The following is a 17262-nucleotide window of genomic DNA, read 5'->3' as shown; positions in this document are numbered from 1 at the left end:
GTTCAAGCACCAGACTGTGTCTGAGTATGACCAAATTCATGGTTCCCCTAGAACAAGCCCCTTGGGAGCTGCAGAACTCCATGGTCCATAAGCGAGGTTACTCCTGTGACCCAGTGCTGCCTGCTCCAGGCCGGAAGCCTTCCTCCACAGCAAACAGTGACAGCAAACAGCCTCCACCCCCAAACTCCACCCTCCCTGCCCGATTCCTTTGAAGCTTCCACACAAAGGGACCCTTCTGATTTCTCTCCCCTGCAAGTCAAAGCAGTGATGTGACCCTCTCCACCCCTGTGCTGTGCTCACAGCATGCAGCGTGGTAGGTTTCCAGCCCTGACTGTATGGGGATGGCTCCTGAGGACCCAAAAGAGATGGCAGAGAAACCTCAGGTCCCACACATGCTGCAGCACCAGTCTACCCAGATAATGCTGGTATGGGAGCCTCACCTTCCCCATAACCCACACAGGCATCCTGACACCAAGGAGGAAGATTGGAGGTTGGATGCCACAGCAGTTTCTCACCACAAAAGCCTCTATCAGACATTCCCAAAGGAGCACTCATCAGGTTCAGTACAAAACATTGCTCACACAGGTTCAAGCAGAGCCTGGGTTGACCTGGTTGAGAACACCTAGATCTCAGAGTTATCACCAGATAAGTCAATGGGACAGTAAAGTCCCAGAGCAGAGCTCAAGGAGCAGCATACCACAGCCATGGAGAACACAGCAGGATGTGCTTCCAGCCAAGAACTAGGTAGAGCTGAATGACTCAGTCCTCTCCAGGTCACACCCAGGGAAGCCATAGCCAGCTGAGGGGAGGACACTTTACAGACAAAGGGATAGTCCACCTCCTGCTCCTGGGGTGCCCCAGGGTGCCAAAGGGCACATCAGGATCTCATGAGCATCTTCATGACACAACCACAGCAGAGACCACCCACTCCTCACCAGCCCAAGGCCAGCTGGTGAGTCTCCATTTCTTTTTATAGGACCCAAGGAAATGAACAGCTTCCACTGTTGCTGGCCCTGAGGATTGTCTCCTGAACAGTTAACATCCCAGCTGCCACCCAAGGCTGCATGTCCCTTGAGGAGGCTGTCTGGGAGGACCTGCCTCTTCAGTGACCCTTTCTAGGAGGTTTGGGGTTGAATTCCACACCTGAGACTTCATGAATTCAAGTCCTTTTCTAGATACATCATCAGTGACTGACCCAAGTGCCAAAAGTGAGATGTTACCAGCAGGTGTCCATCCCTGGACTTTCTCCCTGGGAGCTGGGTAGCATGGTTCCACTTCCCAGCCCACCTACAGCATGGGCCAGAGAGACTCACTCTGATTTACTAGCCCAGAAAACCTAACACTAGCCCCAACCATCCTGGCAGACCCAGAAGAGTTATGACTCCATGGCTGCAGGCCACTGATGCCTTCCTCAAGGAGCCTCTCATGGCCGTGCTGGACTGAATGTGACCAACTGGCTGTGGGTCTGCTGGCTGCACCTCCTCTGAGTGTTTCCCTGTGGGTCCTATGGGTCCATCAGAGGTTCAGAGGGGCCTGATCCTCTGAAGCCAGCCATGCTCTAGACTTGGTTACACCAGGGTGTAAATGGTGACTCAAACTCCTCAGTGTGGGCAGGGCTTTGTAAAGAAGTAGAGTTGCATACAAGGGCAAGTCTGATGCTCAGGAGTCACCAACATGACCTCTGCTCCAGAGGGAAATTGCTGACTCTGGCCTCCTGTTTACAGGCACTGACGTGGCATTTTCTAGCCCAAGATGTTGCTTCCTCTCTGCATGGGGCCTCAGTGGGGCATCCACTTCCTCAAGAGGCAGAGGAACCCCATCACATCCCAAGAGCCACTCATGGGTCACTGCTGGTCCCCAGGCACACAGGCAGCTAGGGGTGACGTGACAGCTCTGAGCAGCACATAGAACCACAGAATCACAGAGTGGGGTGGATGGGCAGGGACCTTTAAAGGTGACCTAGTCCAGCCCCCCTGCAGTGAATGGGGACATCTTCAACCAGAGCAGGTTGTTTCAGAGCCCCAGACAACATGACCTGCAATGATTCCAGAGATAGGGCATCAACCACGTACTGCAGTGGTGCCGCCCTTCTGGCCAGCCTGCTCTGGGGCTTTGCCACCCTCACAGCAAAGAAGTTTCTCCTCCTGTTCAGATGGAACCTCCTGGGTTCCAGTTTGTGCCCATTGCCCCTCGTCCTGTCACTGGCTACCACTGGAAAGAGTCTGGCTCCATCCTCTTGCACTCCCTTTAGCTCTTGCAGAGCATTGCACTCACTGAGCAGATTGGGCAATGTGGGAGGTGGCAAGAGCTCCAGGAAGTTCCCAGCATCTGTCATGCACCAAGGGGTGGTTGTATGGAGGGGCAGGGTCATACCAGAGCTGGCTGCACCCTCCTCTGCCTGTCCCCAGGGTCACAAAATTGCCTTGTGTGGAGGGAGAGGCAGCATGAGCTGGAGTGAAGCCCAGGGCAAGGTGGGGCCATGGCACCCGCATGGACCTCGGGGTCTCCTTGCAAGCTGGGCTGATGCTCACAGCATACAGCACCAAGCACCTTGCTCCAGGCTTCAGGCTCTGACTTCCAACTGATGGCATCCAAGTGCACCTCCTGGGTCCCTCTGAACACGGGGGGATGTGCAGGATGTGGGGATGGGGGTACAGACCTCCCCCAGGATCCCACCCTTCTGTACTCAGCACTCCCAGCTGGCACTGCAGGGTCAGGCTCATCCCTGCTCTGGCACAGCCTGTGCTGTACAGAATGTGGCACTTGACAAGGCACAGGAGGGAAGACAGGATGGGGGCAAAGGGATGTGGTGTGGGGGGTGACTGGACAGGGATGCCAAAGGGGCCACTGGCTTCTTTAGAGCATGAGTGGAAGGGATGTGGCACAGTCCCGTGTCCCCAGTGTCCCCAGTGTCTCCTGGATATTGCTGCCATCTGCTGGCAGGACCCAATCCTGCTCTGGTCCTGAGTCCAGCCACTACAACAAGGCCTGGAGACCTCTTTGTGACCTCAATTTTCATGCACCCCACTCTCAAGCACCCAGGACAGTGTGACACCATGCAAGGGTCTGGGTTCGGCAACCCATGGTAGCCCCCAAGCTTCCTTGCTGCCAACCCAAGGAAGCCAGTCCCCAAACCCCTCATGGTGCCCATCTGAAGCGTGGCAGGTTGTCACCCAATAATGGGTTTCAGATTTCACCCACATCAACCCCTTCCCAGTGCTCAGACACCTCCACACCCAGGTGATTCCCCAGCCAGTGCCTTACTTCGCAAGCAGTTCCCCTGCACATGGGCATCATGCAGGCTGAGGTGGTAGGCGCAGGGACAGGACCATCCCTTGGCCAGCAGTGGGGTGAGAGCAGCAGCTCTGCTGGGGCTGGCTTCTCCAGGGATCTTCCAGCTCTGCTTCTCTCCAGAGCTGTCCCAAGATGGCCAACTTCCAGCTGCAGTCCTGTCCCCTGGGTCTCTCCAGGCAGTGGAGATTCGCTGAGCCCTGTCCTTGTCATGACAGGCTGAGGCACATACCCAGCCCCTTCCCACGGCCCCTTGCCCTCCCCAGCATTCCTAGCATCTCCAGCAGATCCCTGGGCTGTGCTAGGGATAACCATTGGGACACCCAAGGCCACCCTGCACATCCCTCTCTGCTTCTCGCTGGCACCAGGACACAGAAAATGGCCTGGGTGGTGTGTTCCATGGTTTGGGAAGGGGGATGAAGGTTTGGAGGAGCTGAATCACCAAGCTGGTGGTCCCACAGAGGCTCTGCAAGCACCACAACTCATCCCTCCCTGGGCAGATGGAAGAGGTGTCCTGCTCTTTGCTGGAAAACATTCAAATCCATGGGCAGGGCTTGAGCCACAACTGTCCCCAGTTTAATTCCTTACAGAAAAGCAGAAGCAGCATCTGGGGGATTTTCTGTGCACTCCATGCCCTGTCCCCCACACATGAGGGGAAGGCTGCATGGCACTAGAGACCTTCCCTGGGCAGTGATGCCCTGCCTGCAAGCCCTGCAGCCTCAGTGCTGTGAGAGTCACAGGAAGAGGTTTTAGTCTAAAAGGGGTTTATTTATTTTCCCTACCCCTGCAAAAACAAACTGGGAAAAAAAAGTCAACTCCCAAAGGGCCACAAGACAGCAAGCCAGGAGCAGCTGTGCTGGAGCCTCATTGCTCGGAGCTGGGACCTAGCATGTGGGTTTCAATCTGATTGCCAAAGAAACCAGATGTGTGCCTCTACCCTGACTCCTGCACCTCTGCCCATCCCACCCTGCCTCATTTCTCTTGGCAGAAACAATCATTCAGCTCCCTAAAAGGAGGCTGGAGGCAGGTTGGGGCGAGGGTGGTTTCTTCTCCCCAGTAACAGGCAATAGGACAAGAGGAAACAGCCTCAGGCTGCACAGGGGGAGGTTTAGGTTGGACATGAGGAACAGTTTGTTCCCCCAAAGGGTTGTCAAGTCCTGGAACAGGCTGCCCAGGGCAGTGGTGATGACTGCATCCCTGGAGCAGTTTCAGAGCCCTGTAGATGTTGTTCTGAGGGATAATGGTTTAGTGGCGACCTGAGCTCATGGTTGGATTTAATGATCTAAAAGGTCTTCCCCAATCCAAATAATTCTATGATTCCCACCAAGCCAACTCTCACAGGCCATGCTGCCTGCTCAGCCCTTACAAGACATCAGAAACTGCCCCACCAGCACCACCTCCTAGCCCTGCTCACCAAACACTTCACCCACATCCTCTACCTGTGTCCAGCCATTGCCATCCTGTTTCCTTCCAAAGCCCCACGGCTGCCTGGCACTGCCACCCACTGCAGAGGTGACATCAAATCATGCCACCAGCTGATGTGCCCAGGTCCTCCCTGACTTCCCAGCACATCTGGGCAGCTGTGCCCACTGGCAGTGTCCCACGTGGTGCTCATGGTTTGGCCCCAGCAGCTCTGACATCAGCAGAGCTTCCTGCCCAACAGCACCACTGTGCTGTGTGCTCAGCCCCTGCCCTCAGAGCCCCAGGCCAGCCCCACGTACCCAGCATGCTGAGCACCTAGGAGCCCTTGTCACCACCTGGTGACAGCCAGCACCATGGAGTCAGTGGCTCTGTACAGCTTCCAGGGGACAGCAAAGGACGAGCTGCCCTTTAAGAAAGGAGACACTCTAAAGGTATGGGGAGCAGGGGGTCACCAGCCGGGGGGAGGGTGTCACCACTGGCCATTATGGGGTTGGATGCTGCTGTTTTAGGGGACAGAGTGGGCACACAGCATGGCATGACACCAATGCTTTCACTGCACCTGGCTTTGGTGCCTGTTTGGGGCTTTCTGTGGGGGGTCAGGAGCCATCTTTGAGGTTTTGGGGGTGCAGAGCAACACTGCCAGCAGTGGTGGGTAGCACTCGTGTGTGCCACCAGCCACATCTCCAGAAGACTCCCACCTGGGATGAGGCACCCTGGCCTCTGTGGCCATCAGTACCACCAGCCGTGCTTTGTGGCAGCCTCTGGGGCTAGAACAAATTTTTGCTGCCCCACAGAAGCATTGGGAGCTGCAGGGACCCAGCAGCAGGGACCGTGTGCCCAAATCCCCACCCACATGCTGGCATCGGGATGGGTTCTCACTTGGGAAACTCAAAAAACTTCAGAGGTGGCTCCAAATGTCCCTAGGGGGCCGCAGCCCTGCGATGGGGGCAAGGGAATTCCTCACACCCAGCCCTGCGATGGGGGCAAGAGAACTCCTCACACCCAGCCCTGCTGCCCAGCCGCTCGCCCTTCTCCGCGGGGCTGATGCTGCAGCGCCAGCAGCTCCTCCTGCACCCCCAGCACCCAGCCGCCCCTGATGGGGTGCAGCCAGCCCTGGGGAGGCCAAGGCTGACCCCAGGTCCCCAACCCCAGCGTGCTGTCCCTGCCTGCCGGGCGCGCTTGCCCCGCGGGGTTTCAGATCCTGTTTGCACAGCTGTGCCGGACCCGGGCCCCTGCAGGGGAGGCTGGAAACGGAGCTGGCGGAAGCGGGAGTCAGCACCCCTGCTCGCACCAGGATGCTGCCTCCCACGGAGCACCCAGCTGCCACCCCCCCGGGAGGACACTGCTGCCACCCCAGCTTGTCCTAGAGATGGCTTTTACCCTCTTCCCCGGGCAGCAGTTGGGAGGCACTCTGCCAGCTACCACAGCGATCCACATCTACTGTGAGCTGAGGAGTGCTGGGGGGAGCAGCCAGCTCTGTACAGGTGCCCCCAAGCACCCCCCCAAACATGTCGCCTTAGTCAGAGCCCCCCTTTTTCCCAGGTTTTGAAGAGGGTTGAGGGGTCTGGGGCAATGGTGGAGGCTCCTCTCCTAGGAACACAGCAGCCGGGCTGATGCCTCCCTGCTCCTCTCCCGACTTAGATCCTCAACATGGAAGATGACCAGAACTGGTACAAGGCTGAGCTGTATGGCTGCGAGGGCTTTGTCCCCAAAAACTACATCAAGGTCAAGCCACACCCGTGAGTACCTTCCCTTTGTCCCACAAGGACAAGGTGGGGGCTGGAAATCCTGCTCTAGTAGCACCCACAGGCACTGGGACATCCTCTCCCACCACCCAGGCACTGATCCCAACAGTGCATCCCTGATGCCCAAAGTTGTGCCACAAGCCAGGGTGGTCCCACACCTGGCAAAACTGAGCTATGGAGCAATGGGTTCTGCCTGCTGGCTCTCAGGCTGCCATTGTCACCACAGCCAGGGGGGACAGAAGGCAGCAGGAGGGCCACATCCTCCCAACACCACAGAAATTCAACTCTCACACCAGACTGCCTGCTAAACAAATGATGATTGGGGAACAACAAAGCGCTGCAGGATTACAGCTGCATTAGACACAATCCTATTACTGCCTCATTAAAGCCCAGCTTAATCCAGCCCTGCTTTAACCTGTGTCTTCTGGATCATCATCCCTGGCAAATCCCATTTCAATGCCACAGAAAAACCTGTGGCTGGGAAGCAGGAACGTGTGGGCTCAGGGCAGACCAGGGCAGATCCCACTGCTGCTCCACCTTTGGTGGACAAGCTGGGACGAGCCATGGTGCAGCCTCTTCTGTGCAGCACATGGAGGGCTGACAATGGGAGATGCTCTCCACTAAAGATGTGGCTGAGTCGAGTCCGTGGATGAGCAGAGTCTGTAGATGCAGAGTCTGTGGATAAGCAGCATGAGTCCATGGCTGAGCTGAGCCCGTGGCTGAGCAGAGCCCGTGGCTGAGCTGAGCCTGTGGATGAGCAGAGCCCGTGGCTGAGCAGAGCCTGTGGCTGAGCAGAGCCCGTGGCTGAGCAGAGCCCGTGGCTGAGCAGAGCCCGTGGCTGAGCAGAGTCTGTGGCTGAGCAGAGTCTGTGGATGAGCAGAGCCTATGCATGAGCAGAGTCTGTGGCTGAGCAGAGACCGTGGATGAGCAGAGTCCGTGGATGAGCAGAGCCTATGCATGAGCAGTCTGTGGCTGAGCAGAGTCCGTGGCTGAGCAGAGCCCGTGGCTGAGCAGAGCCCGTGGATGAGCAGAGCCCGTGGATGAGCAGAGTCCGTGGCTGAGCAGAGTCCGTGGCTGAGCAGAGCCCGTGGCTGAGCAGAGCCCGTGGCTGAGCAGAGCCTGTGGATGAGCAGAGCCCGTGGATGAGCAGAGCCCGTGGATGAGCAGAGTCCGTGGCTGAGCAGAGTCTGTGGATGAGCAGAGCCCGTGGATGAGCAGAGCCCGTGGATGAGCAGAGTCCGTGGCTGAGCAGAGTCCGTGGCTGAGCAGAGTCCGTGGCTGAGCAGAGTCCGTGGCTGAGCAGAGTCCGTGGCTGAGCAGAGTCCGTGGATGAGCAGAGCCTGTGGCTGAGCAGAGTCCGTGGATGAGCAGAGTCTGTGGCTGAGCAGAGCCTGTGGATGAGCAGAGTCCGTGGATGAGCAGAGCCTGTGGCTGAGCAGAGTCCGTGGATGAGCAGAGTCCGTGGCTGAGCAGAGTCTGTGGCTGAGCAGAGCCTATGCATGAGCAGAGCCTATGCATGAGCAGAGCCTGTGGCTGAGCAGAGTCCGTGGATGAGCAGAGCCTGTGGCTGAGCAGAGCCTGTGGCTGAGCAGAGTCTGTGGCTGAGCAGAGTCTGTGGATGAGCAGAGTCCGTGGATGAGCAGAGCCTGTGGCTGAGCAGAGTCCGTGGCTGAGCAGAGTCCGTGGCTGAGCAGAGTCCGTGGCTGAGCAGAGTCTGTGGCTGAGCAGAGTCTGTGGCTGAGCAGAGTCCGTGGATGAGCAGAGCCCGTGGATGAGCAGAGTCCGTGGCTGAGCAGAGCCTGTGGCTGAGCAGAGTCCGTGGATGAGCAGAGCCTGTGGCTGAGCAGAGTCTGTGGATGAGCAGAGCCTGTGGCTGAGCAGAGTCTGTGGATGAGCAGAGTCCGTGGCTGAGCAGAGTCTGTGGATGAGCAGAGTCTGTGGATGAGCAGAGTCTGTGGATGAGCAGAGTCTGTGGATGAGCAGAGTCCGTGGCTGAGCAGAGCCTGTGGCTGAGCAGAGTCTGTGGCTGAGCAGAGTCCGTGGCTGAGCAGAGCCTGTGGCTGAGCAGAGTCCGTGGCTGAGCAGAGTCTGTGGATGAGCAGAGTCTGTGGATGAGCAGAGTCTGTGGCTGAGCAGAGCCCGTGGATGAGCAGAGCCCGTGGCTGAGCAGAGCCCGTGGATGAGCAGAGCCTGTGGCTGAGCAGAGCCTGTGGCTGAGCAGAGTCCGTGGCTGAGCAGAGTCCGTGGCTGAGCAGAGCCTGTGGCTGAGCAGAGTCCGTGGATGAGCAGAGCCTGTGGCTGAGCAGAGTCCGTGGCTGAGCAGAGTCTGTGGCTGAGCAGAGCCTGTGGATGAGCAGAGTCCGTGGATGAGCAGAGCCTGTGGCTGAGCAGAGTCCGTGGATGAGCAGAGCCTGTGGCTGAGCAGAGCCTGTGGCTGAGCAGAGGCCGTGGATGAGCAGAGCCTGTGGCTGAGCAGAGTCCGTGGATGAGCAGAGCCTGTGGCTGAGCAGAGCCCGTGGCTGAGCAGAGTCCGTGGCTGAGCAGAGCCCGTGGATGAGCAGAGCCTGTGGCTGAGCAGAGCCTGTGGCTGAGCAGAGTCCGTGGCTGAGCAGAGTCCGTGGCTGAGCAGAGCCTGTGGCTGAGCAGAGTCCGTGGCTGAGCAGAGCCTGTGGATGAGCAGAGTCCGTGGATGAGCAGAGTCTGTGGCTGAGCAGAGTCTGTGGATGAGCAGAGTCCGTGGATGAGCAGAGCCTGTGGCTGAGCAGAGTCCGTGGATGAGCAGAGCCTGTGGCTGAGCAGAGTCTGTGGCTGAGCAGAGTCCGTGGCTGAGCAGAGCCTGTGGCTGAGCAGAGTCCGTGGCTGAGCAGAGTCTGTGGATGAGCAGAGTCTGTGGATGAGCAGAGTCTGTGGCTGAGCAGAGCCCGTGGATGAGCAGAGCCCGTGGCTGAGCAGAGTCCGTGGATGAGCAGAGCCTGTGGCTGAGCAGAGCCTGTGGCTGAGCAGAGTCCGTGGCTGAGCAGAGTCCGTGGCTGAGCAGAGCCTGTGGCTGAGCAGAGTCCGTGGATGAGCAGAGCCTGTGGCTGAGCAGAGTCCGTGGCTGAGCAGAGTCTGTGGCTGAGCAGAGCCTGTGGATGAGCAGAGTCCGTGGATGAGCAGAGCCCGTGGCTGAGCAGAGCCCGTGGCTGAGCAGAGTCTGTGGCTGAGCAGAGTCTGTGGATGAGCAGAGCCTATGCATGAGCAGAGTCTGTGGCTGAGCAGAGACCGTGGATGAGCAGAGTCCGTGGATGAGCAGAGCCTATGCATGAGCAGTCTGTGGCTGAGCAGAGTCCGTGGCTGAGCAGAGCCCGTGGCTGAGCAGAGCCCGTGGATGAGCAGAGCCCGTGGATGAGCAGAGTCCGTGGCTGAGCAGAGTCCGTGGCTGAGCAGAGCCCGTGGCTGAGCAGAGCCCGTGGCTGAGCAGAGTCTGTGGATGAGCAGAGCCCGTGGATGAGCAGAGCCCGTGGATGAGCAGAGTCCGTGGATGAGCAGAGCCCGTGGCTGAGCAGAGTCCGTGGCTGAGCAGAGTCCGTGGCTGAGCAGAGTCCGTGGCTGAGCAGAGTCTGTGGCTGAGCAGAGTCTGTGGATGAGCAGAGCCTGTGGCTGAGCAGAGCCTGTGGCTGAGCAGAGTCTGTGGATGAGCAGAGTCTGTGGATGAGCAGAGTCCGTGGATGAGCAGAGCCTGTGGCTGAGCAGAGTCCGTGGCTGAGCAGAGTCCGTGGCTGAGCAGAGTCTGTGGCTGAGCAGAGTCTGTGGCTGAGCAGAGTCCGTGGCTGAGCAGAGCCCGTGGATGAGCAGAGTCCGTGGCTGAGCAGAGCCTGTGGCTGAGCAGAGTCCGTGGATGAGCAGAGCCTGTGGCTGAGCAGAGTCTGTGGATGAGCAGAGCCTGTGGCTGAGCAGAGTCTGTGGATGAGCAGAGTCCGTGGCTGAGCAGAGTCTGTGGATGAGCAGAGTCTGTGGATGAGCAGAGTCTGTGGATGAGCAGAGTCCGTGGCTGAGCAGAGTCCGTGGCTGAGCAGAGCCTGTGGCTGAGCAGAGTCTGTGGCTGAGCAGAGTCCGTGGCTGAGCAGAGCCTGTGGCTGAGCAGAGTCCGTGGCTGAGCAGAGTCTGTGGATGAGCAGAGTCTGTGGCTGAGCAGAGCCTGTGGCTGAGCAGAGCCTGTGGCTGAGCAGAGCCCGTGGATGAGCAGAGCCTGTGGCTGAGCAGAGCCTGTGGCTGAGCAGAGTCCGTGGCTGAGCAGAGTCCGTGGCTGAGCAGAGCCTGTGGCTGAGCAGAGTCCGTGGCTGAGCAGAGTCTGTGGCTGAGCAGAGCCTGTGGATGAGCAGAGTCCGTGGATGAGCAGAGCCTGTGGCTGAGCAGAGTCCGTGGATGAGCAGAGCCTGTGGCTGAGCAGAGCCTGTGGCTGAGCAGAGGCCGTGGATGAGCAGAGCCTGTGGCTGAGCAGAGCCTGTGGCTGAGCAGAGTCCGTGGATGAGCAGAGCCTGTGGCTGAGCAGAGCCCGTGGCTGAGCAGAGTCCGTGGCTGAGCAGAGCCCGTGGATGAGCAGAGCCTGTGGCTGAGCAGAGCCTGTGGCTGAGCAGAGTCCGTGGCTGAGCAGAGTCCGTGGCTGAGCAGAGCCTGTGGCTGAGCAGAGTCCGTGGCTGAGCAGAGCCTGTGGATGAGCAGAGTCCGTGGCTGAGCAGAGTCTGTGGCTGAGCAGAGTCTGTGGATGAGCAGAGTCCGTGGATGAGCAGAGCCTGTGGCTGAGCAGAGTCCGTGGATGAGCAGAGCCTGTGGCTGAGCAGAGTCTGTGGCTGAGCAGAGTCCGTGGCTGAGCAGAGCCTGTGGCTGAGCAGAGTCCGTGGCTGAGCAGAGTCTGTGGATGAGCAGAGTCTGTGGATGAGCAGAGTCTGTGGCTGAGCAGAGCCCGTGGATGAGCAGAGCCCGTGGCTGAGCAGAGCCCGTGGATGAGCAGAGCCCGTGGATGAGCAGAGCCTGTGGCTGAGCAGAGCCTGTGGCTGAGCAGAGTCCGTGGCTGAGCAGAGCCTGTGGCTGAGCAGAGTCCGTGGATGAGCAGAGCCTGTGGCTGAGCAGAGTCCGTGGCTGAGCAGAGTCTGTGGCTGAGCAGAGCCTGTGGATGAGCAGAGTCCGTGGATGAGCAGAGCCTGTGGCTGAGCAGAGTCCGTGGATGAGCAGAGCCTGTGGCTGAGCAGAGCCTGTGGCTGAGCAGAGTCCGTGGATGAGCAGAGTCTGTGGCTGAGCAGAGTCCGTGGCTGAGCAGAGTCCGTGGCTGAGCAGAGCCTGTGGCTGAGCAGAGTCCGTGGCTGAGCAGAGTCTGTGGATGAGCAGAGTCTGTGGATGAGCAGAGTCTGTGGCTGAGCAGAGCCCGTGGATGAGCAGAGCCCGTGGCTGAGCAGAGCCCGTGGATGAGCAGAGCCTGTGGCTGAGCAGAGCCTGTGGCTGAGCAGAGTCCGTGGCTGAGCAGAGTCCGTGGCTGAGCAGAGCCTGTGGCTGAGCAGAGTCCGTGGATGAGCAGAGCCTGTGGCTGAGCAGAGTCCGTGGCTGAGCAGAGTCTGTGGCTGAGCAGAGCCTGTGGATGAGCAGAGTCCGTGGATGAGCAGAGCCTGTGGCTGAGCAGAGTCCGTGGATGAGCAGAGCCTGTGGCTGAGCAGAGCCTGTGGCTGAGCAGAGTCCGTGGATGAGCAGAGCCTGTGGCTGAGCAGAGTCCGTGGCTGAGCAGAGCCTGTGGCTGAGCAGAGTCCGTGGCTGAGCAGAGTCTGTGGCTGAGCAGAGCCTGTGGATGAGCAGAGTCCGTGGATGAGCAGAGCCTGTGGCTGAGCAGAGTCCGTGGATGAGCAGAGCCTGTGGCTGAGCAGAGCCTGTGGCTGAGCAGAGTCCGTGGATGAGCAGAGCCTGTGGCTGAGCAGAGCCTGTGGCTGAGCAGAGTCCGTGGATGAGCAGAGCCTGTGGCTGAGCAGAGTCCGTGGCTGAGCAGAGCCTGTGGATGAGCATTCAGAGGGCAATTTTAACAAGTAACAGAAGGTCTCCATGGTCTGGAGCTCCCAAGCACAGGGACACAGCCTCAGGAGGGATGGGGGATGAGGACTCTAGTCCTTCATCTTGAGCCAGCAGGGTGCCCAGGTGGCCAAGCAGGGCAAGAGCATCCTGGCCTGTACCCTGCAGGAGTAGTGTGGCCAGCAGGAGCAGGGAGGTGGTCGTGCCCCTGTACTTGGCACTGGTGAGGCCATATCTTGAATGCTGGCTCCAGTTTTGGGCCCCTCACTCCAAGAAGAGTATTGAGAGGCTGGAGCAGGTCCAGAGTAGGGCAACAACGGTGAAGGGTCTGGGGAACAGGTCTGGTGAGGAGCAGGAACTGGGGTTGTTTAGTCTGGAGAAGAGGAGGCTGAGGCTTCTCAGCCTTCTGGCTTCCTACAGCTCCGTGAGGGGGAGGTCTCTTCTCCCTAATATCAAACAATAGAATGAGAGGAAATGGCCTGAAATTGTGCCAGGAGAGGTTTAGGTTGGAGCTTAGAAACAATTTCTGTCCTGCAGAAGTGGTCAGGCATTGGAACAGGCTGCCCAGGGAAGTGGTGGAGTCCCCATCCCTGGAGGTGTTCAAGTAATGTGTGGCCATGGCATCTGGGGCCATGGTTTAATGGCCAGGGTGGTGTTGGGTTGATGGTTGGACTGGGTGACCTTAGAGATCTTTTCCAACCCAAACAATTCCATGATTCTCTGATCTCATTTTAGCAGCTGTCAGCAATGCAAGCAGGAAGTTTCATCCTGGCATGGAAAGTTTTCTGCTCTGTAACATCCCCCCACCCGACGAGGGCAGTTCCCACAGAGGGCCATGGGATGTGGTGGGGAGTCGGGGGACAGGCAGCAGTGTGGAGGATGAGGTGTGTGATGTGGTGACACCAGTGACAGGATGTGGTCACAGCTGTTGGTGATGCTCACTAACCCTGCAGGGATGAGGCAGTGCATGGGGACACCTCTGCAGCTCCAGCACCCTACTGTGCCCCTCCTGAAAGCCCTGTGATAAACTGGGGAGGGGCAGAAACTGGTGTGAGGGTCCCAGCCTCGAGGGAATCTCAACAGGGACCCCAGTCCCACCCACACCAGGGCTGTCGGTGCTTCTGTGCTGTGGGACAGAGAATAAACCAGGTTGGAAAAGACCTCAGAGATCATCAAGTCCACTGGGGTGCCCCCAGGGGTCAGGGAGTGTCCCCAGGGGAGAGGGGTTCCCATGGCTGAGCCAAGTGCCCCTCACAGGTGGTACGTGGGCAGGACCTCCCGGCAGCTGGCAGAGGAGCAGCTCCTCCAGCGCAGGCACCCAGGAGCCTTCCTGATCCGTGACAGTGAGAGCACCCCGGGCCAGTTCTCCATCTCTGTCAGGCAAGTAGCCAAGGGGTGTGGATGGACACCTGGTGGGATGGGCAAGGGTCCCCTGCAGCCCCCATTTTGGGGCTGAAGGCATCAGGCCACCTTCATGCATGCTCCTCACTAGGGTGCTGGGGAAGGGCTGAGCACTCTGCCCTGCCCAGGACACCTGGAAGGGGCTGAGGGGATGTAACCCCACTCCAGCCAGCCAGAGCTTCACTCAGGGTCTCCTTCTTTCTCCCTTCCACAGCCTCATGCTCTGCCTCCATCACTCTTGCTCCCTGCCTGCACCACTGGCCTCCATCACTGGGGTGCCCCCCAGTGCAGCCATGTGGGTAACAACAGGACTGGGGCCAAGCTGCAAGCACAGCCCTGGGGACATGTCCTGGAGTTGTCCAGAGCATCCCCAGGGACAAAGGGACACAGCATCCCAATACCATGAGGCCACTAATTTTGGCAGTGTGCCAACAGGCAGAGCCTGCCCTTGGGCCTCTCACCCCATTGTTGCCCCTTCTCTGCCTGGGGCCAGGGTAGCAGGGGCCAGCCCCAGGCCAGTCAGGCACTTTCTCACACTGCTGATCTCTAATTAAGCATTTGAGAAGGTTCTTGCCCATAATGAAAGGGAGACAGGTTCTGCCCTGCATCACCACTCTGGCCAAGTCCCTGCCCAGGGGCTGGCAGCAGTGGGTCCCCACCACAGTCCCATGCCAGCCCCACATCAAGGGCACCCCAACCTGCCACCCCCAGGTACACACCAAAGAGGTACCACCAATGGAGCTCCCAGCCAGCCCCAGCCTCCTGCAGCCTGGGGGCAGTGGGGTCTGTGGGGATTTGAAAACCTAAGCCCAGCAGCTGCAATCTTCTCCCCATCCATGTGGAGCTGAGACCTGCAGCTCTCAATGCCCTTCCCCCTGGTGCTGAAGTAAGAGGATGAGGAGGGTTCTGGTGAGGTGCAAGGAACACAAGACCCCCAGACCCTTCCCAATGAGCCCTCCCAGAGCTTTTAGGAAAGTCCAAGCTGTGGCAGCAGCCAAGCCCATGGCTGCCCTGCTCTCTTACCTGCCCTGCAGGAGTGGTTTGACCCTGTGGCCTCAGGTGTGGTCCCTCTTGCTCCATGGGTGGACACCTGCCCTGCACATGGCCAGTGGTCTGCCAGCCCCAAGCATCCCACAGTGCTGAGAGTCATGGCCAGGCACTGAGCTTCAGCCACAGGTGGGATGAGCTGTGGTGGTCTCAGCTGCAGGTCTATGTCACTGGCATGTGAGGGATCCTCATCAGCAAAGCCAGGAGTGACCCTGGTGCCATCAGCACCCCAGGCATGGCAGGAAGGGTGTAGTGGGACCCATGGGCACAACCACACCATGCACAGGCCCTCCAGGGACCCAGCCCAGCCACCAGCCCCTGTGATGATGCCAGGAGGGTGTCTGGCATCCAGGGACTGGAGTCACATCCACCCTCCTCCTGCAGCTGTGGGCAGCACGTCCAGCACTTCAAGGTCTTCAGGGAGAGGAACGGCAAATACTTCCTCTGGGAGGAAAAGTTCAACTCTCTCAACGAGCTGGTGGACTTCTACAGGACAACCACCATCTCCAAAAAGCAGCAGATCTTCCTCTGGGATGAGGACCAGAGCCAGGAGGTACCACCAGGGGATGGGGCCATGGGGACACATGGAGCTTGGTTGGGAGCTGGTGGCAGCAGGGCCAGGCTGGGAGCCCACATCTGCAGCAAACTTTGGGATCCTGCAGCACTCCCCTGGTACCAGGGCTGCTACCACTCTGCTATGGTCCTTGGGGAAACTGAGGCATGGGCTGTACCTGTGGGTCAGCAGCACCCTTTTGATCTCACTTTCCTCTTAGGGAGGTGTCTCAGGGCCACAGTTCCCTAGGGGACAGGGAATTCCTCCCGCTTGGACTTTTCCTGCTCCTTTCTGCCAGCCACTGGATGCTGGTGATGGCTCAGAACCAGCAGATGGACTAAATGGAAGAAAGCAAATGGCCCAGCCCTGAGCAGAATCATAGATGCACTAAGTTGGAAGGGACCTCTGGAGGTCATCTAGCCCAAGCCCCCTGTAGTCAGCAGGAACACCTCCAGCTACATCAGGTTGAGTAGAAGCCAGTTCCACAACCCCTGGGCACAAGCTCCCCCAACACCCTCAGGTAAAGCATCCTGGGGGAGCTTGTGGCCAAACCTCAGCATGAGCCCACCCAAGGCTCAGCTCTCCCCAGCTCCAGCATCACCCCAGAGGGAGCCAGGGACACCCCAGGTGCCTGGCTGGCACTTGGCCCCATGCTCAGGCTCTGCTCAAGGCAGTGTCAAGCAGAATAAGGTGCAACAGCCTGAGACAGGGTGGAGAAAAGTCACCAGTGCAGCTTGGCAGGGCAGGGCAGCTTCCCCCAGGCCCATGCCACTGTCCCTTGGACCAGGGGTGGTGCCTGAGGTGGGTGGCAGAACCCAACCAGCTTGGGATGGGGTGCAGCCAGCTTCAGAAAAGCTCCAGCAAAGCCACGCCCTAGGGTGGTGATTGCAGAGACAGTGAAACTGCCTGGGGAGCTGGGCTGGGGGTGGCTCCAGCACCCATGAGGACCCAGAAAGGAGAAGGATGCCAGCTGCCTCCGGGGGGCAGGAGTCCTCTGGGCACCCATCTTGGGTCTTCCAGGCAGTCATGTGCCCTGGGATGCTCCTTTGTACCCCAGGCTCTGCCCTGCACCCCAGGATGCTCCATGGCACCCCAGGCATTCCCTTGTACCTGGGGCTGTCCCCAGCACTCTGGGGCCCTAGCTACCATCTCTCATCCTGGAAGAAGGCACCCCAGGGACCCCCACACCCTCCATGCTCTGGATCCCCAGGTTGGTCTACACCACCCTGTGAGGTGACCTCTCTGTCACAGCAGGAGCTTTGGGGGGGGGGGGCTGGTAGCTGGGGGTCACTTCTCCTCCCACTAACCGTTTGCCCTCGACTTTCCTCCAGGTTAGGAGACCCAAATTCGTGCAAGCCCAGTTTGACTTCTCAGCCCAAGATGACTCCCAGCTGCCCTTCCTCCGAGGGGACATCATCGAGGTGCTGGACTGCCCTGACCCCAGCTGGTGGCAGGGGAAGGTCTATGGCCGTGTTGGGCTCTTCCCCCGCACCCACGTCCACCCCATCCGCAAGTGAGCTGCCACCAGTGCTGGGGGATCACAGCTCAGAGGATCACAGCTCACAGGATGGTAGGGGTTGGAAGGGACCTCTGGAGAGCATCCAGTCCAACCCCCCTGCCAGAGCAGGACCAGAGAATCCAGCACAGGTCACACAGGAACACATCCAGATGGGTCTGGAATATTTCCAGAGAAGGAGACTCCACAACCTCTCTGGGGAGCCTGTTCCAGTGTTCTGTGACCCTCACAGTGAAGAAGTTCCTCCTCATGTTGAG

At 59.1% G+C, this 17262-nt stretch overlaps 1 protein-coding gene across 1 annotated transcript; it reads left to right on the top strand.

Moving 5' to 3' along the window:
• Nucleotides 1–5066: 5066 nt before the first annotated feature.
• Nucleotides 5067–17006, top strand: GRAP (GRB2 related adaptor protein). The gene is made up of 5 exons (XM_054391140.1): nucleotides 5067–5144; nucleotides 6355–6452; nucleotides 13746–13868; nucleotides 15321–15489; nucleotides 16821–17006. The coding sequence occupies exons 1-5, from the start codon at nucleotides 5067–5069 to the stop codon at nucleotides 17004–17006; spliced, it is 654 nt and encodes a 217-aa protein (XP_054247115.1).
• The last annotated feature ends 256 nt before the right edge of the window (nucleotides 17007–17262 follow it).

Source organism: Indicator indicator, chromosome 22, assembly GCF_027791375.1.
Source record: "Indicator indicator isolate 239-I01 chromosome 22, UM_Iind_1.1, whole genome shotgun sequence".
Classification (NCBI taxonomy): domain Eukaryota; kingdom Metazoa; phylum Chordata; class Aves; order Piciformes; family Indicatoridae; genus Indicator; species Indicator indicator.
Note: the sequence above shows the minus strand (reverse complement) of the source record. Positions and strands in the feature narration are given on the sequence as shown.

Excerpts from the sequence above, each read along its gene's own strand:
- GRAP (XM_054391140.1), top strand. The coding sequence starts at position 5,067 with ATGGAGTCAGTGGCTCTGTACAGCTTCCAGGGGACAGCAAAGGACGAG. Across the intron at positions 6,453-13,745 it reads ATCAAGGTCAAGCCACACCC|GTGGTACGTGGGCAGGACCT; the intron begins GTGAGTACCTTC and ends TGCCCCTCACAG. Across the intron at positions 15,490-16,820 it reads ATGAGGACCAGAGCCAGGAG|GTTAGGAGACCCAAATTCGT; the intron begins GTACCACCAGGG and ends ACTTTCCTCCAG.